The sequence below is a fragment of the Bemisia tabaci genome, chromosome 8, assembly GCF_918797505.1.
Source record: "Bemisia tabaci chromosome 8, PGI_BMITA_v3".
Lineage (NCBI taxonomy): Eukaryota > Metazoa > Arthropoda > Insecta > Hemiptera > Aleyrodidae > Bemisia > Bemisia tabaci.
In genome coordinates, this window is record NC_092800.1 from 19,269,095 (window position 1) to 19,292,771 (window position 23,677).

The 23,677-nt window shown below is 37.5% G+C and overlaps 2 protein-coding genes and 1 long non-coding RNA gene across 3 annotated transcripts in view; 1 reads left to right on the forward strand and 2 right to left on the reverse strand.

The window, feature by feature from the left end:
* Nucleotides 1-3,791, reverse strand: part of LOC109044530 (uncharacterized) — a 64,068-nt gene extending 60,277 nt beyond the window's left edge. Inside the window, exon 1 of the mRNA XM_019062307.2 lies at nt 3,600-3,791. Coding sequence (XP_018917852.1) covers nt 3,600-3,648 — 49 coding nt within the window. The 5' untranslated portion in view covers nt 3,649-3,791. The remainder of the gene's footprint in view (nt 1-3,599) is intronic.
* Nucleotides 3,792-5,726: 1,935 nt separating this feature from the next.
* Nucleotides 5,727-14,365, reverse strand: LOC109044602 (transmembrane protein 185B). Its single transcript, XM_019062423.2, has 6 exons — nt 13,940-14,365; nt 13,129-13,305; nt 11,732-11,939; nt 10,903-11,163; nt 10,409-10,532; nt 5,727-8,869 (listed from the first exon to the last, which is right to left on the reverse strand). Exons 1-6 carry the CDS (start codon nt 13,975-13,977, stop codon nt 8,622-8,624), a joined length of 1,056 nt encoding a protein of 351 aa, XP_018917968.1. The 5' UTR covers nt 13,978-14,365; the 3' UTR covers nt 5,727-8,621.
* Nucleotides 14,366-15,900: 1,535 nt separating this feature from the next.
* Nucleotides 15,901-19,899, forward strand: LOC140225234 (uncharacterized). The gene is made up of 2 exons (XR_011900379.1): nt 15,901-17,009; nt 17,303-19,899. It is a non-coding gene; the product is annotated as an uncharacterized lncRNA (long non-coding RNA).
* The last annotated feature ends 3,778 nt before the right edge of the window (nt 19,900-23,677 follow it).

The window sequence follows — 23,677 nt, forward strand, 5'->3', positions numbered from 1 at the left end:
ATTTAAAAATTATTCTCACGGAACTTTAAATCGTAAAGTCTCTTGATCTGAAAAACGACCTGTTTTGGCCTGAGGAAAAAATTTGAAGGTTCCGCGGCAAATTCCCTGACTTATCAGAGTTGAGCAAACTCCCTCTAACCGGCGACGCACTGGCGCCTACAAACCTAACAGGGATACTTCACGCATTGCGCAAGGCGTGAAGTATCCCTGTTGGGTTTGTAGGCGCCAATGCGTGTTGCGCGCTGGCTGCCCGCCTGCCACGGCGCTTGAAGCAACTATTTCACACCAGAGGTATTGCACAGTATCATACGAAACTGAAGGCGCTCTAATATATTGGTAATGGCAGGCATCCATCAAAAGTACGGAGCTTTCCTCGCAAAATAAATCCAGATACTACGGTACAAAAAGAGAGCAGTATTCAAAAAACTCACTAAGTCCTAGCATCCGTAATTAGTAACGTTTAGCATACACTTTATCGCCTAGCTGTTGCTTAATCGCCTTCGGCTATAAAAGGCTATAAGGAATTGCGTAGCCGGCTATAGAAGCTATTGGAAATCTTACAGCCAGCTGTAGGTCTATGGTATTTTGGAACACAGATTCTACTGCCAATTTTTACCAGGGAAAATAGTGCAGATTTCCCCAATACTGCCGTGCTAAGGAAGAACGCCGTAAGAACTTTCAGGCGTTGCCAAATCTCCTTTGGAAAAAAACATGAATTCCCTGGTGAACTTATGGATATTTTTTTCCAGTTTTCAGAAAATTTTGTTAGTCTAAAGTTCCTGAAAATTTCAAGGAAAAATATGAACCATTTTCCTCAAAAATAAAAATTTTATCCAAGGAAATTTGGCAACTCTCGAATGTTCATACGGTGTTTTTCCTCAGCACGGCAGAATAGTTCCCGTGCTAGCGGGGATTTCCCATTTCCCGTTCCCATAGGGGTTTCCCCTCTTCACGCGACCGGTTTAATTGGTCAGGTGGTTGAGCGGTTTTAACTTCCTACATCTCTCAGGAAAAGCCAAAAATGTTCACGCTACTGGTAGGAGCGTGCTGCTCTTTTCGCGCATAAATTTTCATGCTTCAAAGAGAAAAAAAACTTGCAAGTTTTTGAGGAAATTCAAAGAAAAATTATTGAAAACCCCTGCTTCCTAGAATAACCGCGAACGATAGCGTGTTTGCGCAGAGTCGACTATTTAGACTCACAAACCTTTGGGCGTTGCAAAATTTCCAAACTAATGGCTTCCCACCCTTGAATTTCTCGGAGTATTTCATTCACAATCAAACCTAGCATTTCTGACAAATTCAAGGAGCAATGTTCATATCTCTTCATGAAATTAAACTTTTTTCGAAGGAAATTGGCAACGCTGAAGTTCTCATCCGACGTGTCTCTAACGCATGGCATTACTTAAAAACTTTCAACCGGCAAACATCGACATACTTAATAATAGGTACTTAAATTCGCGGCTCTCGATCTCCGTGCCTTTGCAGCTTATAACTAAATAGGGCCGATGTCAGCAAATCGTTTAATTTGAACTTTTCCCCAAAATATCATTACTTATCTCATGATTAGTCATGATTTTGGCGTAAGTAGTTCATGAGGGTTTAAGAAACCTTGTATACGACCATCACTTTTTCGCATTAACGGTGCAACCGTAATAGTATCAGGTAAATTTAAGTTGAAAATAAAGAAAAAAAAGAGAAGAAAAAAAAACCGGGAGAGAAGACACACGAACACCAGATGGCGAATTCACTAGAAATAATAAAAAATAATTTGACTATACAGGTGCAAAATCACGAGGAAAATACTTGAATTTCGTAATACCCATGCCCTTATTTCATAGCTGCCAAAAGTGGCTTTTTTAACCCTGCGTAGCGTGTTTCAATTTGTGAGCCAGCCATATTGCTCTATCTTCACAGATTTTTTATTTACTTTCCAGGAACAGATTTTTTTATTTTTTACTGTTTTTTTTTCTAGGATCTTACTGATGGGAAAATCAACTATGCAGGTTTTTAACAATTGAGTAATTACATTGATTCTTCAGTGAGGATAAACATCTTTTTTGGTTGAAAAAGAAATCAACAGTAGAAATTTGGAAACTTCAAAATCAAAATGTTAATCCCATGACTTTCACCATTGATGCATAAGTAGGTAATGTATCAATCTCAATCCATGATTTTGCAAAATGACACTGTACCTAATTACTTCATATTTCATTAGCTTTCAGCGCAAGATTGGCTATTGGACAAACAAGAGTTGATCAAAGGGACTTCCATGCATTGCCTTCGCTAAAATGGTAACCAGAGGCCCCCACTGGGGAGAGAAAGAAGGGATTTGCAATGAAGTAAGTAAGTAAATTCCTCACAGAAGCTGAACTATTGAGGGATACCTTGCTTGACTGAGGAGGCAGCCTTATCCGAAGCGGAAAATGACATTATCAGTGACAATAGTCCGTGAGTAGAACCACTGCGAGTTGGAAGGGCGGGCGCCCCCCCCCCCAACCCAGAAATGTAGGGATTTTTCTAATTAAGAAAGTGACATATTTTTGACCTTTGAAATTATGATTCGATTAAATAGTTAATAAGAACAGCTCAGAATTGCCTTCTGAGATGGCTCAATTTTTCCAAATTTTCTGGGAGAGGCTTTACGAGGCTCCAAACCCCCTTTGGGAGCTGGAGGAGTCTTACAAATCCCTTTTTACGAGGAATTCGATAGTGTCCCCTAGATCTTGTTCGGCAAGTTGTCCTCCTTCCCCTTTCCTCAGAAAATGCCTCGTTTGGCGTATAAACATGTTTCAATTCAATGCAGCCTCACAATTGGACACATTTTGCAATGAGGAACCACTATTTCTGGCTCATTTTAGGAACAACATTTACACTATTGGTTTCCCTAGGCGGAAATGTGCTTTTATGATAGAGCAAGAGGTAGTGGTCCTTCATTGCAAAATGTAATCCAATTTAGAGCAATCATTATTTCACAGCACCTAAAAGTCACAGATAACTATCAGACCCTGGAACATCCATTTCCTGCAGTCCTGAATTTGATATGAACATAAATGAAACTTTCAAGGAGCTAGTATGATCTAGGCTGTATCCTCACTGACCAAGAAACTAATTTCTTGAATTATTTCCGAATGGTACACATCATTATTCACTGTTGCAAACATAGTGTGATGGCACGCAGAAAGTCTGCGCTAACCTCAATCATAGCACCAATTGATATGATGACACACATCAAATAAAGTGTCATAGGTCTTGTAAAGGAAAGCAATTGCACCAATAGACATAAGTACAGTAGATGATGAATGAATAGTAAAAAATGTATGATAATTAGCTGCGTAGTTGAGGAGAAAACTTGTTTGTTGATGGCGCCCTCTACGCTCATTGTGTTCGAAAGGAATTGGAGCAAACAAATAACCAGGATATATGAAAACCTAGCTTGGTATTGAATCCTAAGTAGCAAGACGAAGCTGGTATAAAACGCGAGAAAGCTCGCGAAAATAGTCAAAACTTGGTGACTGAAGTGTACACCTTCCATTTTGACAGCCACCTGTTGAGTGGAAAGCCCAAGAGTTTTAGGTTAAATTGAGAGCAGGGAAACTTACTGAAATTCATAAACAATTGCACTGCCTCATCTCCGACCAATTCTTCCATGACACTTTACAAACACACATGACACTGTAACAAGATCATATTCCACTTTGAATTAAATAATAAGCCCGAGAAAGGACACTAAACTTCGTCTTGGCTTATCTATAAAAACAATCAACAATAACAATGACGGATGTCACGTAGGGGAATTCTTAAATTCCCCACAGCGCACCAACCATCGGATCATCTCAACAGCCCATCGGCCAGAGCTTTCAGGCAAATTCTTTCTAGCAGCCAGCCGAGCTAAGCGCTGAGTGTTACGTAACCAATGAAACTTAAGAACTGCATCATATTTTTTTGAGAAAACAATACTTTCGAGTCAAGTCATGTCAGATCTAAAAGAAATTTAGAGGAGGCGGTAGAGTATAAACCCAAAAATTCTGTATTATTGAAAACAAACACTAGTACTAGGTACCTCCCTAATGGCAGTGGCTGATGAGAAAAGTTGTAAAAAACACGTTTTGAAGAGAACTCAAAACCACTTGAAAATTACGTAAAACAACTCTTGAAATGTTCGTATCTGCAGGAAGCCCTATTTGGGGCTTTTTTTAACATAAAATTGAAGATTTTAAAGTAAATTTTTTGCGTTTTTTTTTTTTTTTTTTTTTTTCAATAAACTTCCTGCGGGGAAAAACGAGGAAAAAAGTGGTGAACAGAAAAGTATGAATGGAAAAGTTGCAGCCCATAAAAATTGAGGATATAGTTTGTTGATTTTTACGTAAATTTTACATTTTCTTTTAATTAAAATAACACTTTTTTTTATTTGAAAGAATTCCCCAGATGGGTTTCCTAAAACGAGTATTTTAAGAGTTTTTTCACTTAAAATTTACAAGTTTTTTACATTTTTTGGACAACTTTTTGTAGAATTTTTTTTAAGAGCCATTGCTACTAGGGTACCTATAGAAAATCTTTCTATGACTTTCATCGCTTTACAATTTTGGAGGTCGTAATAATTTTGATACCTCCAAACTTAGGTCGATGAATAAAAAAATAGGTAAATAAAAAATCAAGTCTTGCTCTTGAGGTAATTTTCAAATGGGGTAAGTAGGTCACTAAAAAAAACAGCGAATTATAAAAATCATAATTTTTATTGAGTTTAGACACAAATCTCAGTCAATATAAATACAACTGGATAAAAGGTAAAAAAGAAGAATAAATAAATGTTAGTAAAAAACTTGGAAATCTTCCGTGCATGGATTGCTACAATCTGGTACATCTAGGAACATGTTACGTCATACTTGGGAGATTTACACTACAAGGATTGCACTGGGTGATAAATACATATGGATGGCAAAGTGCAAAACCATGTATCTCCACTGCAATGTTTCAAAATTTTCGCTCCTATTTCATTTTTTGCAAGTGAAACAAGTCAACTTTAAAGCTTGGAAATTATGAAGAATATTCATGTAACAGAAAAGAAAGGACAAGGAAGTTTTTAAGTAATTGTATTGACATTTTTTCCAAAGAAAAAGAATATATGTAGGACATGGAGTCTACAACGCCACAAATAGAAACACATGGTTTTGCACTCTGACCATCAGTAAAACTTCATGCAATAAGTCTGGTGCTTGTGCCACCAAATTGAATCAACTAAAAACGTCAATGACTTTGTTGCATAAGTAATTTTTTCCTTTCACAAAATTCACTTAAATTAATACTCACATTTAAAGCTACCCAGAAATTAAATAGGAAATCAAACAAGCCTGAAAAAGTATGGTTTTCAACAAAAGCATACCAATGTAATGGATAGTAAAAAATCACACAGTTTAAAAAAAATTAAGGACTTACAAGGGTTTCCTGTCAAAAATGAAAGATTCTGTAAGGTATATATACAAAATTTAAAAGCTTGGAAAAAATAAAGGACTTCCATTGATGTACAAATTGGACTTTAATAATAAAAACATGAGGATTCATGGTGAAAAAAAGCAGTTTATTCACCAGAATTTACACCAAATCAGCAAAGATAATTGAAAGTCTGATATGAAAGTAACCAACAACTACGTAGAATTTTGATATTACATGCTTTTTTTGAATTTGATAAATATAACTCATAGTTCCACACTTTGGAAAAAAAAAAAAAAAAAAAAAAAAAAAAAAAAAAAAAAAAAAAACACTATCAAGGTTTCCTTTAAAGGAGTGCTCAAAACACATCCACGATGTATTTTTCCAATGAAAGAGCATTCACAGAGGTCTTGATTATCCAAATTCAAAAATGTAAAATTCAAAAGATCACAGAGACTAACTCAACAAGCAAAATAATCTTAGCTGCAACAACATTAAAAATAAGAAAAAGCAAATCATATGGAAAGGTGGATCTGTTGGAATCTTCACTAAGTTGATTACCGACCATTGAAGAACAAAAAGAAGAAAAGGCCAAAGTCTGTTTGCTATTATCAAGCTGCATGATTGTCTTAGAGTCCCTCGGGGTGAGCTTCAGTCTTCATTGAGTGCACCAACAAATCAACACAAGGAGTTACAAAATTTATAAAAATATCAAAAAAGATACCAGAATGATATTTAATTTTACCTCCTCACTTACAAAAAAATTTTGAAACCATTGATACAGAAAAGGAAGAATATCAAAAAATAACACAACAATATTTCTGTAATTGATTTCGCTCATGGTATTCATGCGGTGTTCCACTAAAATATTTTGACTTCGAAAATGAAGGAATCAGTAAAAGTTTTTTTTTTTTTTCATCTCAGGTCATCAGACGATCATAAAAAATTATCAGAACTGCGACCATATACTTCATTCTACAAAGTTGTTGATTTTCAAATTTTTCCAGGGAAAATTTTTATAATTCATACTTAGATTTAAAACTTACGCTTACCATAATACGTAAAAATAATAACCAGGAATCTGAACTACAAATAATGAAACCAGGAGCTTGTTACAAAATAGATGATGAGTATTATTTAGAATGGGATTTAACTGAATTGAATTCAACAGAAACACATCAAGTTGTGGTTTTCCAGATTGCCGGCAACCCTGTGTATTTCTGTTAAACTCCTATCAACTGCCAAATGAGTGATTACCACAACAACTTTAATTTTAGGACAATGAACTGCACTTCGATGCATGAAGCCAAAAAGTCAATTTTCAACCTAAAAAGAGAACTAATTTCACAAGTCATTAGTTTAATATAAGACTGAAGTGTTTCTGTTGTATGCAATTTATTCAATTTACGGGTGTATACTTTACTATGTTTTGTCTCAGCACTGAACATTTAAAAATTGCTTCTGACTGCAAAATCTAGTTGATGGTTGAAGTCGAAAAATGCGTATCTTAGATTACGACATTGTAAACCTTTGCTTGGGTTTCAGTTGTTTACAGAGAGACTAACCACCAGTTTCAATTTTTTTTTTAAATTCCTTTTTTCATTAAAACAAATTATACAAAATGCAAAAAATGGCATTCTGATTAGTTTTCCTAAAGGAATGTAAAACATACTCAGAGGTTTTTAAATATTGCAACTAAGATACGCAATTTTTTGCAATATGGAGAGAATTTTTTGTCATGGAAGCTACAGTTGAAGAATGAGTCTCTATGAAACTTTAAAATTTTGAGAGGAATTCTGCTTTGACTGGTTTCAAGATGGCCTAACTAACATTAGCACACAGTGTTTTATAATTAACAGAGAATGACTGAATGAGCTCCACCATTGAAAATAGATCACTAGACAAGGTACGAATTTTAGCATTCTGATACATGTTTCTTGACCAAAATTTTATGTAAAACACGATACGCACAACGAAAATTACTGAAATCAACTCCTGACGAAGATATTTAATGATTCTTGATGCGTGAATTGAAACCACCCGCTCATGAAAACTCAATGCTCTACGTGATTCACATCGCGCGCTAAACGTTATCATGAACGTCTCTGCGATAAAAAAATCTGGCAAACTCAATCTTGACGCTTTGGCTCAGCTATAGCAAATTACTTATAGTTTGAACAACACATGGAGGGAAATTGAACATTGCTCGATTGAGAAGATCGCTGAAACCGTTGTAGTGCGCGATTTGACTCACGTAGAGCTTTGAGTTTCTTGTCAGCGGGCAGTTCAAATTCCTCGTGACCAATGTGAAGTAAAAATGTTAATAGCTTCGTTAAGAGTTGGTTTCAGTAATTTTCGTTGCGCGAATCGTGTTCTTTGTGAAATTTTGGTTAAGATACACGTATCAGAATGCTTAAATTCGTACCTTGTCTAGTGGTCCATTGTGTAACTCTATGATCTTAATGAAATTTCGACTTTGAAAATGAGGCATCAGTTATTTCTTTTTATACTAAAATTAGTCAGACAATCATACAAATTCACCTGTCTCTCGCTTGTGATTTCTGCTTGTCATTTGGGAGGGACTAATATCTTATTGCTTTATTTTGTTCTTCATTTCAATTTTCAAGTATTTAATTACAAACTTATTCAATTTTTAAATTTTCGTCCGATATGATACAGTCATTTTTCTCCTTCTTTTATGTGAGATCCACTTCAAAAAACAGATTGAATGGTAGTGAAAAAGAAGAAATAAATGAAAATAGAAACGGGATTAGAGGCTTCTAATATGACGCTGCTTTGTGTCAAGATTTTCTATAGACAGTGCCTTTATTATAGCTTGATGTATTCAAATAAATGAACTCAGCTTTAAAGTCCCCAATGAGAGATAACCTTGAGTGAATCTCATCAGTAGGTTAGCTCTGCACTATTCAATTGAGGTAGTAAAGAATATCTCTGATCCTACTTAAATAATTCATATTCAATTGATACAAATTTTCCCATAATACTTCCTGACCTATCTGGGATTGGAGATCTTTCATCAAGGGTTTTTGAATACTAATGAGTGATTCATTAGTGAGATGCCATTCAACCACAAATCATGAACTTAGCACTGCTTACAATTTTACAAAGCCTTCCACTTTCTGAAGATCTTTAACACTCCCCTGAAAAAGGGAGAGGCTTTCACAAAATTTCACCTAGTCCGGGGTTTCAATTGAGATAACAGGCACAACTGGTTTGGAAAAATCACACTTTTTGGGACCTTTGTCTGATTTCACGATTGGCACTACTTGGCTGCCTCTTATATTGTTTTCATCACCACCACCACTCCTTCCTCCATGAGGGTCGTTTCCACCGACACTGTACGCAATATTTGCGTACTCTTGTAGGAATGGACAGATGCTCAGAAGGAACTGCGAAAAATCTTTCCTGAGTCCAAACCACCCTGAAAAACAAGAGATGAAAACATAAGCTTGCGAAGGGTAAAAATATACATCCTTTCTAGTAGGATGTGGAAAGTTGCAAGCCTTTGCCCAAATTCAATTGGTCTTCCCCTTTTTGTAATGCCTGAATCAGACGCTGAATTTGGCAGCTGAATATGGAAGTCAACAGTCATCGCTCAAAGGCTGAAATTTCGCAAATTCGAGTTATTTTCATCCAGATTTGTATCAAATCTATTCGAATAGTTCAGACACATCCGACATTATCCGATGGTTGCTGAGCCTCGTTGCTGAATTTTGCGTGACACGCGCTAAATTCAGGCATCAGACCGATGACTTCCACATTCAAGCCACACTCAGCTCCCATATTCAGCGTGTAAAAAAAACTTTTTACACAAAAAATTTGTGATTTGGAAGTTTCTGCACTCCTAATTTTGAGCTTAAATAAGCACTAATTGCAGAAGATGAATTAGATAGATGGAGAGTCTCTTTCAGATTGTTTTCTGTTTGTGCTGAGTTGATGAGATATACAAACTTGATGAGAGTTTGAAATTAAATTGATAAACAAAGAGTGGACAAAGAATTTGGGGATGCATGTGAAGTTTTGTAGTTTAATAAAATCATGCTTCACTTCATCAAAGCAGGAGATTGAATTGAAGTGATGTATTGAAATTAATACATTATTTGCTGCACTTTGATGCATTGCTCCAATTTAAGACTTTACTTTAATCAAAAGACTGGATTTTTCAGTGGCTGAGCATAAGATATTTCTGAAAATTTTGCTTTTGTGAATTGTACGTTTATTTTGATTATTCTAAAGCTCTTTTCAGAGCTGTTGAAGCTCAAGTTGACTGAAAAGTCGAATGCAAATATTTTTTATTCAATTATGGACATCGGAATTCGGTTGCATTCGTCAGATTCGCGAAGATACACCTTTCGATAAGTGGGTCAGAGGATTTCATTCCAACTTTCCGTTCGTTTTTCCACAATTGGATGGAATATTGAAGGTTATGTCAGACTCAAGTTGTGTATTCTCGTATCAGTATCACACAATCCAACTTTTCATCCAACAAAAGAAAAGTTGAACAAAAAGTTTGACCATCTGAACTAGGCTTTAACTTGGTTTATTCTTATTGAGTTGATGCACTTGTCCAAGTTTCATAAATATTCATGAAGCAAATAGTGCTGTACATCCTAGCATACTTTTCAATTTCATAATTCTGGGATATTGTCGCAATTTTTTCACATCAAGATAAGACTATTTGAACTACATTTCACGTTAAGAAACTACTATTTCTGACTCATTTTGGAAACCTTGCATGTGCCATAAGTTTCCCTGCGTAAATAGATGCTTTTACAGATGCGACATAAATTGTAGTTCCTTAGTGAAAGATGAAGTCCATTTGGAAGTAGTCAAAAATCATAAACACAGCCTAGGTAGACTGAATTCTGTGAGGACAGAGAGAAAAATGAGTTGCTAGTTTTGGGGTGTTTGATTGTAGGACTTTAGTTTGAGGCAAAAGTGAAAATTTACGTATCCTTACATTTGTTGCCACCTTTAGCGCTGAATGACATCAATATGAGGGTTGTGAAAGAGATGAACAATGGTGAAACAACACCGAAGAAACTCATTGATATATCTTCATCTAACTTATTCGTTAATAAAACCTGAAAAAGGAAGAGAAAAATAATTACAAGAAGATAAAAGACTGAATTCTTTCCACAGCAGATGAATGAATCGACAATGAATGAATTTCTGCGACAGAATGGAGATTGTAACTTTTGATCCTCAGCTCTTTAATTTTGATGGTATTAAATAGGATATTATTAGAAACGCAATTATGCAAAAGTTCGCAGTATTTTTCATAATTTTTATCTGACATGTACAAAATTCTTGATCAACCCTGCCGCAGTTTTAAAACGAAATACTACTCCTCACATTTAGTAACTTTTTCCTTGCTTTAAAATGCTTTAGGAATGCTATCAATACAGGAAAATTAGCAATCAGAGCTTCAAAGCTGCAGTTTGTTGACCTTACCTGAAAAATTAAAATTGGAACGACTAAAAATGTATAAGCTAGGGCTGTGTTCAGCGAGGTGCGTCGCTGAGTAGCATTGACCTCTGGTGTTCTTAAAAGGATCCCTGCAAATATGATCGTGTACAGAACACCCACAAGGGACAGGCACATGACAATCCACAATGGCACGAAGACCACCTCCCAGCTCCACTGGGTGAATCCATCCAGCCTCAATGCTAAGAAGATGAACTGAAGCATATTGACAGCACAGAACAGTTCCAGCTGAAAAAAACAAGAACAAGCTGATGACTAGAAATTTATATTCTGAAAACAAATATTTCTGTACCAATACTTCTGACGCATAGTTAATGGAATCCGCAGATGCGAAAACGTCCTATGTCCATTACAGAGTTTCAGAATTGAGTGGACGATTTCGTTGTAATTTAAAGACACAAGATGGTTTAAGATGTTAGGAATGTATAACAATTTTATAAATAGTCCCCTAAGTATAATTAAACGTTTACAAAAGAGATCGATTTTATCCATCAGTGTCGTGAGGCAAAAGAAACCATACTGCAATTATGAAACCCTGTATTGGACAACGGACGTTTTCGAATGAGTCGATTCAATTATATCATCACTGGAAGAAAAAAAAGGCTTCATTATGACTGCATCTTTTTTCTTCTTTTTTCTCTCTTTTGTTTCCATTTCATTGAGAGTACAGAGTTAAGGAATCAAGAGAGAAAAAAATTAGTTGAATGTACTATTGTACTGTCTCTCTTTACCTTTAAATATTTTTCATCATCAAACAACCTAGTGAGAAACAAATACAAATAATAGAAGTACCTACCTCAAATGAGCGGTCGTGTTTGACAGCCCAAATGCATACAGCAATAGATACAATGGATATGAAGATCAGAGGTATAAACACCAGAATCCAGAGATGTCTACCGGACTGCAGCTTATCACAGACAAGAAGCTCAAACATTAACAAAATGAGATGCAAGGCTAAACTGATGAGCATTGCTTTGTAGTGGACATAAGCTTCGCCTTCCAACCTGTAAGAAATATTCTCATTTAGTCATGTTTAAAGGAAATAATTTTAGCACTGACAGAAAACGAAAACATTTTGATGGAAACTGCATCTATTGACTTGCAAGTAAAAACTAGAAATGATGAAATTGCGACTTTTTTTCTTCTTTTTTCTTGGAGGATGACAATACGTCCTCTACCCTAAGAGAGTGAGAAAGTAAAAAGGTGGATGAGTTGTAAAAAGTGAACGCTATTCATGTTGTCATGGTGTATTCTTGCATTGTTTTTCTTTGCTGCAGCTTCTTAGCAAACTTTAAGTGAACTATGTAACATGCACTGCATCAAAATTCTATTGATGAAGGTTTTTTTTTTTTTTGTTTTTTTTTTTAAAGGGTATTGTCCTTAAATTAGAAAGAGGGTCAAACAGAAAAGTTCAGAATAGTCTTATGTTCTTTTTGATGAAAGATCGTACTTCCCTCAAGCTTCAGATAGGTTAGACTACATTTTGCAAATAAGAGCTACTGTTTCTGGCTCATACGTGAAAGCACCTATGAGTATATGGAAACTGACAGCATATATATTTTTCCTAAAATAAGGCAGATATAATAGTTCCTTATTAAAAATCAAGAAAAAACATTCAATAACAGGAAAACAAGAAACAGGGCATTGAAACAACGAAAAGTTCGTTCTCATTACAAAATATAGTCAATTTTTAATTTGAGCTCTTGTTCCTAAATATGAAAAAGTCTGACCAGCAAGTTATTAATACTCTTAAAACTTTCAGGTAGGATCAAGTTAGTGATGTGAATATTATACTCAGAATCGGTCTTTGGAGCATTTGTTACTTAAGATGCAATAAATTAATTATGCTTTTTTTGTTATAGTAAGTATACTAATTTTTTTATTTTCTTTGACAAAATGATAAATGCTGAAAAAGGACACGTTTCTTCACTGGAAGGGCATGCTTATTCTCACCTCTCTTGCAAGATTTTCCAATTTAAAGGCCGACAGAAAATCATAATTGTTGAGGATCCATGATTTGCGAGGATCAAAATTAAAACGCCTGAGTTCCAGAAAAACTAAGAGCGTATTTGTTACAAAGCTGACTGACCCTTTACAGCATGGTGTTTCTTATTTGCAACAATGCATTTTTTTGTTTCAAAAATTAAATCTTTTCTCTGTGGCATGATATCGCTTGGACAAAATTTCACTCACCTGAAATGTGGATACCTCCACCAAACATAACTTCCAACGGTGGCACCTAAGATTACCATTGATTTCCAAAACCAAATTGGGGAGAAAACAGTCCAGTAACTCCATTGTATAGTGCCATCCAGCCTCAATGCAAATAATGCAGTGAAGACCATCAAAGACGAGTGAATTATGAATTTACTGAAATAAAGCAGAACATGGTAAGTTGTCAGTGCAGCCTCTCCAAGGTAAATGTAACGAATAGTTAAATAGATATATTCATCTCTCATGTAAGAAATGATAGTGGTCATAATAAGAATTAACTCCGGTGCCTGTGAGAGGCAATCAAGGTAGAGGTTGAAATTGTACCTTTATAACAGTTGCCACAACTTGCAACAGTGCAGAACTGAGGATTTTCTCATGTAGGTACTAGAAAGGGTTCAAAGTTCATCCAGGGGGTTTGAAAGTGTTCAGGTGCAAATTGAGGGAGTTGGAGAAATTGAAAAAAATTGATGGAGCTCCTTAAGGGGAGCCCTTCCGTGATCGAACAAGTACTTGATGTGGGTTCACATGCTAAGGACAAAGAAGATTTTCAGAGAAAACTTGCTTTGGCTTGAAGCAAAGTTTCAGAAGATACCTCCTGACAAACGCCACTCGACATGAATGTTAAAAAAATATTCAATTGAAAGATTATTCTTATACTGCACGCTTCATAAATTGAAAGGTTTCAACAGAAATCCTGTAATCAAATTTAACTAATGGAATGATATTAGGCCCATGCATGATAACGTTTTGAAACGTGTGACTTCTGGCAAGGGAGTGTGAATTAACTTACCTCGGATTGAAGTCCTGGAAGAGCGTTTGAAGATTCATGTTGAACAGCTGAGAGACTCGACCCAAACAAGATTATAAATAAAAGACGGTTGGAGGTAATAAAAAAGACATTCTGGAAAGCCAGAAAAGACTCTAAATTATGACATTGAAATGGAACTTCACCTCAGGTTCCGGCAGTGAAAAGAAAATGAATATGAGGAAATAAAGGAAAGATCAGACATGACAGGTTCAAAATTGAAAAGGGTCCAAACTACAATTAAACAAATACATCCAACTTGACTTATAACTTTTTCGATGATCAGCGCTATTTATGAATTACTGAGACTTACAAATTTCATTTTTACTGAATGTAAGAGGATAAGTTGAACGATACATAAGTAATTATTAATTCGAGGGATGACAAAAAAGTAAAACACAACCACAACATAACCACAAAAAAGCTAGTCAACAGTTTAGTTCATTTATTTACTTCAGAGAGCGCCACCAATATTCATGAGCCTCCAGCCTATTGATGTTTACTCTTGTATGACGCGCCGTTAATAGAGCCCTTTCCACACGTTGCAAGTTTTGATGCAAGTGAGCCGAAAGTGGGAGTCATCACTCATCGATGGTCGTGAAATTTGCGGACGGGACGCAAATTTCAGCATCATCGATGAGTGATGACTCCCACTTTCGGCTCACTTGCAGCAAAACTTGCAACGTGTGGAAAGGGCTTAGGGCAGAAAAACGCACAAACTCTGAAGGCCTCTATAGACGATCAAATTCCCGAACCAATTCCGATCAAAGTAGCATCAAAGTGTCGGGAGTCATCAGTCTGAAATTCATAAATTTGCTTCATTTGAAAATGAAAACTTGACAGAAATGTTTCCTATGGCAGGAAATGATGAATGGTGGCACTCCGGTCTGTTCTTACTTTGATCAAAAAAGTGCGGCCCGTCAAAATTTGATGGTAGATGGTGACCACCAGTCATCCTTTGATCGGAATTGGTTCGGAATTTGATCGTCTATCGAGGCCTTGAGGACATCGGCATCGGTCGCATCGGTTTCACCGGCAACACATCGGTGCCACCGCTTCCGCTTCGCCGTTTAAAGGCCTCGATAGACGATCAAATTCCGAACCAATTCCGATCAAAGGATGACTGGTGTTCACCATCTACCATCAAATTTTGACGGGCCGCACTTTTTTGATCAAAGTGAGATCAGACAGGAGTGCCATCATTCATCATTTCCTGCCACAGGAAACGTTTCTGTCAAGTTTTCATTTTAAAATTAAGCAAATTTATGAATTTCAGACTGATGACTCCCGACACTTTGATGCTACTTTGATCGGAATTGGTTCGGGAATTTGATCGTCTATAGAGGCCTTAAGCCCTTTCCACACGTTGCAAGTTCTGCTGCAAGTGAGCCGAAAGTGGGAGTCATCACTCATCGATGATCGTGAAATTTGCGGGCGGGACGCAAATTTCACGATCATCGATGAGTGATGACTCCCACTTTCGGCTCACTTGCAGCAAAACTTGCAACGTGTGGAAAGGGCTTTGGGCAGAAAAACGCACAACTCTGACCGCGGAGCATCAGAGTGCATCGTTCGCATCGGTTTCACCGGTGCAACACATCGGTGCCACCAGCTTCCCGGCTTTAGACGCGCCGTTTAAGGCCTTTATAGACGATCAAATTCCGAACCAATTCCGATCAAAGTAGACATGCTGATGACTGGTGGTCACCATCTACCATCAAATTTTGACGGGCCGCACTTTTTTGATCAAAGTGAGATCAGACAGGAGTGCCATCATTCATCATTTCCTGCCACAGGAAACGTTTCTGTCAAGTTTTCATTTTAAAATTAAGCAAATTTATGAATTTCAGACTGATGACTCCCGACACTTTGATGCTACTTTGATCGGAATTGGTTCGGGAATTTGATCGTCTATAGAGGCCTTTAAAGGGCAGAAAAACGCACAACTCTGACCGCGGAGCATCAGAGTGCATCGTTCGCATCGGTTTCACCGGTGCAACACATCGGTGCCACCAGCCTTCCCCGGCTTTTGATTGGCTCGCAATTTTCCTCAATTTTCTTTAGTTTGAAAGAAAATTTCTCGTGGAAACCTCTCTGAAGTGCTTCTCAAAGCGACTACAAAGCTATTGATATATTACACCTACCATGTTTCTGTTTTTTTACTTTCAATTTGAATCAAGTCTCAAAAAAAAGCTGTACCTAACCTAACCTCAACCATGGGTGTTCATTTTCATTGCCAAGAGAAAACATTGCAAATAGCCACCAGCAGTTCTCGATCTGAAATTTGACAAATTTTCAATTTAAAATCATCTTTTGTGACCTAAAATGGTTTTTTGTCTTTCAATCAGTGTCGGCTTAATACCTTTTCACTTCAGTTTCTAAAGTTTATGGCGTTTCTTCATTGTTCCTTTCGCTCCTAATGGTTGAAGCTGAAGCCAAGTAGCTCGTCGGTTTGATCTGCTTTTTTTCCTCGAAGAGGATTTAATTGTGCCTCTCCTTCAAGTCTCAGCTTTAGCAGTGTTACTTTTTCATCATAAACAATTACTTTGGTAATAATCAAAAGTTTACATTTCAGTTCTGTATCTACAAGTGTCTGCATCAGGAATCGTTCTCCGAGAGCAGCATCTCATGACTGCAGCATACAGATGGAAATTAAGCTTGTTTCATGGTTTTATTTAAACAACTTGTGCTCTAAATTTATCGTTGAAGTGACAAATGGTGTGTATTACTGTACCCGAAAGCCTAGCGTAGAAACTTTGAGCACCTGTCTCAGTGTGAGCGGTCCTTTGTTGCGGTCAAAGCTGCTCATTGATGACAGTTTCTCAAAGGAAAAGTCTTCGATGGATCAAGAAAAATTATCTAATGACTTATACTGATGACGCATTCTATGTCATTCTCTAATAATTCTTCCATGGCTTATGTATGTAGGTATAAATTAAGATTTAATATGTATTTCCTTGACGTGAATAAATCTTTCCTAGTGAGTGCTAATCGGACTCCGAATGATTTCCTTTACCATTCCTCTACGGATATTATAGGGAACAAAATGAATCATGTGATTTCAGCCTGATTGTTGAAATTTTTTGTTTGTCGGGACGACATAGATGACATCGGTTAAAAGGCGGAGCGTGATTGGTTGGCTATGTCTTATCGCTGCTTTGTCGTGCCTATGTCAAGTTGAACTCTTGACAAGCTAACGGCACCTCTTAAGTTTCCGACAGTATGTTGTCCATTCCACCTGACAAAGGCACGACAAAGCAGGGATAAGACATAGCCGACTAATCTCGCTCGGTTTTTTAACCTATGTCATCTATGCCGTCCCGACAAACAAAAAATTTCAACAATCAGGCTGCTCAGGTGTGTCTTGTGTTGTTCTTGGTCTAACTCAAAGCTCATAATCATTTAAAATCAATCATCATCACAGGTTTCCTAAATCTTTGAAATGTGCATTGAAATTTCATTGAAATTATTTCCAAGTCATGTCAAGAAGATTTTAATGGTCATTCACGTTTGGATAAACCTTCAAAAATGTCATTATGAGCGCTTTTATGAATGCTGTGAGCACTAAATGTCACTCAAAATTTCCTCGAACGAAGCGCCGCCCATTATTGTCACTGTTTTTCTTTGATACCTGAATTTATATCTGTTCTTTTTCCCTGAGAGGGGTGAAAAACATCCAAAGCAAGTTTTTAAACTTTTTTTTTTCTAAACAGAGTCATAATCAATGCCATTTCTCCCTGTATCGGGTTTGTACGATTTTGACTGTATCATGTATATCTCTTGTATGTATCTATGGTTACGCACCACCACTTGTCTTTCTGATCCTCTCTCACGTTCATACACGCTTTTCTGATCCCGATAGATTTGTCCTTATTTCCTTCCTATTCCCCCCTTTTCCCTACAGGGTTGAACCTTTGACCTTGCTTGTTCCTTCTCTGCTGCCCTAAGTCAACATCTTTTGAAAATTTGAATGTTTCTATAACCATCTCTTTGGGCTGGAATAAAGGTGAAGCTTCAGACTTTTGAGGTACGGATCCACTTCTCAGACTTTCCAACTTAAATTTTCCTGTTTCAGCATTAACTCCGTCTTCTGTAAAAGTTAAGATCCAGTAGGCATCCTCAAATAATAATCCAGAAATAGGGGGAAAAATCCAGCAACTACATCGAGCCCAGGGGGTGGTTAGGCTTTCTTTACATTTTTTGGACTAGGACAGTACCTTCCATTTGCCAGATATTGCTAGAGTCCCTTTGGCAGTGAATTTGAAAGGCGCCTCCCCAGGCAAATGAAACCTCAAGTGCTCACCCCTTCCGAATGCATGGTATTCTATTCATAGGATGATTTGAATTCAAATTATCTTTGCAGAGCAGATGGTTGAAACTTCTTACAGTGTTTAAAAATCTCAGCTCCTATATTCTTTTAATAAAAGAGTACAAATCGACATCATTCCTTGAAGTTCCTGCAGGATTTTCTTCGTAAAGAGAAGAAAAATCACGGCAGTTTTTAAAACCTTCCGTCAAGTGGTTTCCCATTTAGAAAATAAAGTATGACAGGAAGTCTGTAGTGTCACATACCGAGATAAGTGGTAATTAAAATATTCCAAATCATACCATGAACTGATCCTACAGAAATTGTGCACTTCTGATGACACCGCAACACCAAGGATAAAACTGAGAAATGGTCCCAAACTTAGGGCGAGGACTAAATTTTGAGATTGTCATGAAGAAAGGGTGTGAATTACTATTTCAGGGAGACGATTTTTCTTGATCCATCGAAGACTTTTCCTTTGAGAAACTGTCATCAATGAGCAGCTTTGACCGCAACAAAGGACCGCTCACACTGAGACAGGTGCTCAAAGTTTCTACGCTAGGCTTTCGGGTACAGTAATACACACCATTTGTCACTTCAACGATAAATTTAGAGCACAAGTTGTTTAAATAAAACCATGAAACAAGCTTAATTTCCATCTGTATGCTGCAGTCATGAGATGCTGCTCTCGGAGAACGATTCCTGATGCAGACACTTGTAGATACAGAACTGAAATGTAAACTTTTGATTATTACCAAAGTAATTGTTTATGATGAAAAAGTAACACTGCTAAAGCTGAGACTTGAAGGAGAGGCACAATTAAATCCTCTTCGAGGAAAAAAAGCAGATCAAACCGACGAGCTACTTGGCTTCAGCTTCAACCATTAGGAGCGAAAGGAACAATGAAGAAACGCCATAAACTTTAGAAACTGAAGTGAAAAGGTATTAAGCCGACACTGATTGAAAGACAAAAAACCATTTTAGGTCACAAAAGATGATTTTAAATTGAAAATTTGTCAAATTTCAGATCGAGAACTGCTGGTGGCTATTTGCAATGTTTTCTCTTGGCAATGAAAATGAACACCCATGGTTGAGGTTAGGTTAGGTACAGCTTTTTTTTGAGACTTGATTCAAATTGAAAGTAAAAAAACAGAAACATGGTAGGTGTAATATATCAATAGCTTTGTAGTCGCTTTGAGAAGCACTTCAGAGAGGTTTCCACGAGAAATTTTCTTTCAAACTAAAGAAAATTGAGGAAAATTGCGAGCCAATCAAAAGCCGGGGAAGGCTGGTGGCACCGATGTGTTGCACCGGTGAAACCGATGCGAACGATGCACTCTGATGCTCCGCGGTCAGAGTTGTGCGTTTTTCTGCCCAAACGGCGCGTCTTAAGGCCTTTATAGACGATCAAATTCCGAACCAATTCCGATCAAAGTAGACATGCTGATGACTGGTGGTCACCATCTACCATCAAATTTTGACGGGCCGCACTTTTTTGATCAAAGTGAGATCAGACAGGAGTGCCATCATTCATCATTTCCTGCCACAGGAAACGTTTCTGTCAAGTTTTCATTTTAAAATTAAGCAAATTTATGAATTTCAGACTGATGACTCCCGACACTTTGATGCTACTTTGATCGGAATTGGTTCGGGAATTTGATCGTCTATAGAGGCCTTTACTCTTGATTGAGCCCTTTCATTCACACGTTGCAAGTTTTGCTGCAAGTGAGCCGAAAGTGGGAGTCATCACTCATCGATGATCGTGAAATTTGCGTCCCGCCCGCAAATTTCACGATCATCGATGAGTGATGACTCCCACTTTCGGCTCACTTGCAGCAAAACTTGCAACGTGTGGAAAGGGCTTTAAAGAAGGAAATTGAGGCATGAAAAGTTGCAGAATCCCCAGCAACCATCCGCGTCGGTCACCGGTCAACGATGCATCTTCTTTTCAACAACAATAACGCCACCCTTATATACTACTTATTTCCCACTCCAATGCAACCGCTCAGGTGGCTCAATGGGTAGAGCACTCGCCTGCCACAGTGAGGATGCCGCGTTCGATCCCCGGCACCGGAAATTTTTTTTTTTTTTTTTCCAATCTGTAAAATCCCCCAATCATGATTCTTCGTCCAAATAAGTCACAAAACTCATTTTTACAACAATTAATTTAATATTGAAAATAGTTAGCTCAATCAGCGACTTTTACTGACTTAGCGGTTAGGTCAAAACTCATTTTTACAACAATTAATTTAATATTGAAAATAGTTAGCTAAATCAGCGACTTTTACTGACTTAGCGGTTAGGTTCGGTTAGGTTCTGTTAGGTTAGGTTAGGTTAGGTTAGGTTAGGTTAGGTTAGGTTAGGTTAGGTTAGGTTAGGTTAGGTTAGGTTAGGTTAGGTTAGGTTAGGTTAGGTTAGGTTAGGCTAGGTTAGGTTAGGTTAGGCTAGGTTAGGTTAGGTTAGGTTAGGTTAGGTTAGGTTAGGTTAGGTTAGGTTAGGTTAGGTCATCAGCTCTTTAATAAATTAGTGGCATTCTGTTCAACTAATGTTTTTCAACAAAAAAAAAATTAATGTTTCACTCAACTTAAATTTTTTTAATTTCCGACTTTAAAAATTACAAACCTCCTGTTTTTTTCGAAATTCCCGCGCTAATCTACGAGATAGCATCCGAATAGTCAATGGTCATCGGTCGATTACCGGTGCGCTCGTGGCAACTTTTCAACGCCTCTTTCCTTCTCAAAGTGCTTAATCCAGCCTATTGGTTCTCTTCCGGGAACTTCGATGCCCGCGGAAATTTAAAATTTGTAAAAGCTAGACCGACCGCACCGCAGGAGTGAGCGTGGCGAGATTTTTTTCCTTTCAAACAGCACCTTTAAGGTCTTCAAAGTAAAGTCCGATGGTAAACTTATGATACAGGGTAACAATTTTCCAAGGCATTTTGGGATGGCTTATAGATTTGTTACGACCTGTGGAAAAAATCGATTATGTATATTCCAAATAATTCTTGAGGAGATATCATCGAATTCCCTGATCCCGCATGAACTATGTAGTTTTTTTGCTGCCACCATGAGGAAAAGCACCGGATGAGCCATCATACTTTTCCGTATTTCCTTCGATAAATAGTGAGTTAACTTGGAAAATTGTGAATATATTTCTTCAAATTTTGCTCGCAATTTATAATAAAAAATATCTGAAAAGTCTAACGAAATATATGCATAACACACCTCAAAAATGAACATTTTATCGGCGGAAATTCGGCAACTCTTGAATGTTCATACGACGTTTTTCCTTAGCATGGCAGTTGGGGTAGTTGTTTAGCTGTTAAAGAAACAATTAGCTGTAATTAATAAATTTGAATATTTTTCTTTTAGATATGCAGAATTGCAGATCATGTGTTTTATAAGTAAAAATAATAAGTTAAAAAAAAAAAACCCATTCGTTTTCCTGGAAATGCGTAATTTGTTCGGATTATTGCCGATGTATGGATGTTGTTTTACGCGCACGGAGTGGCATCGCAGTAGACATCTTACATGCGAAAAGGTCACTGAGGAAGACCCTGGTAAAAATTGGCGATAGGAGCTGCGTTTCAAAATACCATAGGAATTCTTACAGCCGGCTAAAGAAGGCTACAGAAAATCATATTGCTGGCTGTAGAAAGTGAAAAAAATCATACGGCTGGGCTACACGAAGCTATAAAAAATTATAAAGCCGGGCTATAGTTCCTATCGCCGGGCTTTACACTTTATCGCCTGGCTGTTGCTTTTTCGCCATCGGCTATAAAAGGCTATAAGAAATTGTGTAGAAATTCGTGTGCTTTGTAAATCCTTAAGTATGTACGGAATCACCTTAATATTTACAAAACGCACATTATATTTTCCTTTACTACATATTTTTTTTCACCAATTAAAATGAGAATAATCCATACAGAGTGTGCAAACATTTCAAAGTCATGAGTTGAAAACGCTGACTCCACGAGATTAAATATTAGAGCCTAACACAAAGCGGAGCGGCGGCGGCGGCGCACTGCCGCCTACAAACCTAACAGGGATACTTCACGCACTGCGCAATGCGTGAAGTATCCCTGTTAGGTTTGAAGGCGCCAATGCGCGTTTCGCGCTGACTGACTGCCCGCCCGCCGCGCCGCGCCGCAGCGTACCACGGCGCTTGAAGCAACTATTTCACCCCAGAGGTATTGCACGGTATCATACGAAACTGAAAGCGCTCTAATATATTAGGAATGGCAGGCATCCATCAAAAAAACGGAGCTTACCTCGCAAAAAAAAATCAAGATACTACGGCCCAAAAAGAGAGCGGTAGTCAAAAAACTCACTAAGTCCTAGCATCCGTAATTAGTAACGTTTAGCATACATTTTATCGCCAGGCTGTTGCTTACTTGCCATCGGCTATAAAAGGCCATAAGAAATTGTGTTGCCGGCTATAGAAGTTATTGGAAATCTTACTGCCGGCTGTAGGTCTATGGTATTTTGGAACACAGATTCTACTGTCAATTTTTACCAGGGGATACAGTTTTGAATGAGAATCTGCTCGATACTCGATACCAACATAGATCATAGGAATGAGTCATTGCGCTGGTCACAGAATCGTGTTTTGATGCTTGATTCATTCAGCGTGCAGCGACGGCAAATCAAAACGCCTTCAATCAGCTGAATAGGCATCACGATTCACGATCTCCCAGGGGTCGAATAATGGTATCATGTCGTACAGCACATTATATTGCCTGTAAACTAAAAAAAAAAATTCTGATTGTGATTGGGGCTCAGAGATACAGCTCAGATCAGGCTTCATCTTAACAGAAACCTCAAAGGAACACAATTTTAATTAAAATATTTTACGAGGAAGAGTTCAGGCAAAACTTCAAATCTCAGATTATTCCCTCACATGCAGTTCGCTTGACATTTGCTTCCAATCAATCCACAAAAAAAATCAACCGAGAATCACAAAGATTTAGCTATTAGATAATATACTTTTATCATGCTCCACGCTTCAATTGCATAAAAAGACGATCTGTGACCTTATAATCGTGCGTAGATATTGTCAATTTAAACACTGGAAACAAAAACTCCGGCTGTGAAAGTCGCACCCACTTAAGTACGGGGAATATGTTCCATGCTCAGACCCCGAAAGTTCCAGATGTAGCATCCGTTGCTCCGGCCACTGAACCCGGAGCAGTCAATCAGAGCTGCGGCGCCAAGACTTGGATCTTTCTGCCTCTGTGAGCCCAGAACGGATACTATGTCCATTTAGCCCGTAACTTTTTTAGTGTAGATCGCCGGATTGTTTAAATTTGATATTGTTTAAGTTGGTAGACAAAGAAGACAAACATTATATGGAGTTCTGCTATTGGTGAAAAAGGGTGGTTGCAACGGACAAATAAGGTAGGCAAGAGACTAACTTAC

What these genes read in the sequence shown, in the direction of transcription:
- LOC109044602 (XM_019062423.2), bottom strand. Translation starts at nt 13,977, where the DNA reads ATGAATCTTCAAACGCTCTTCCAGGACTTCAATCCGAG. An exon ending in TGGAGGTATCCACATTTCAG is followed by an intron (nt 11,940 to 13,128) that starts GTGAGTGAAATT and finishes TATTTCTTACAG; the next exon opens with GTTGGAAGGCGAAGCTTATG. An exon ending in TTCCAATTTTAATTTTTCAG is followed by an intron (nt 10,533 to 10,902) that starts GTAAGGTCAACA and finishes TTCCTTTTTCAG; the next exon opens with GTTTTATTAACGAATAAGTT.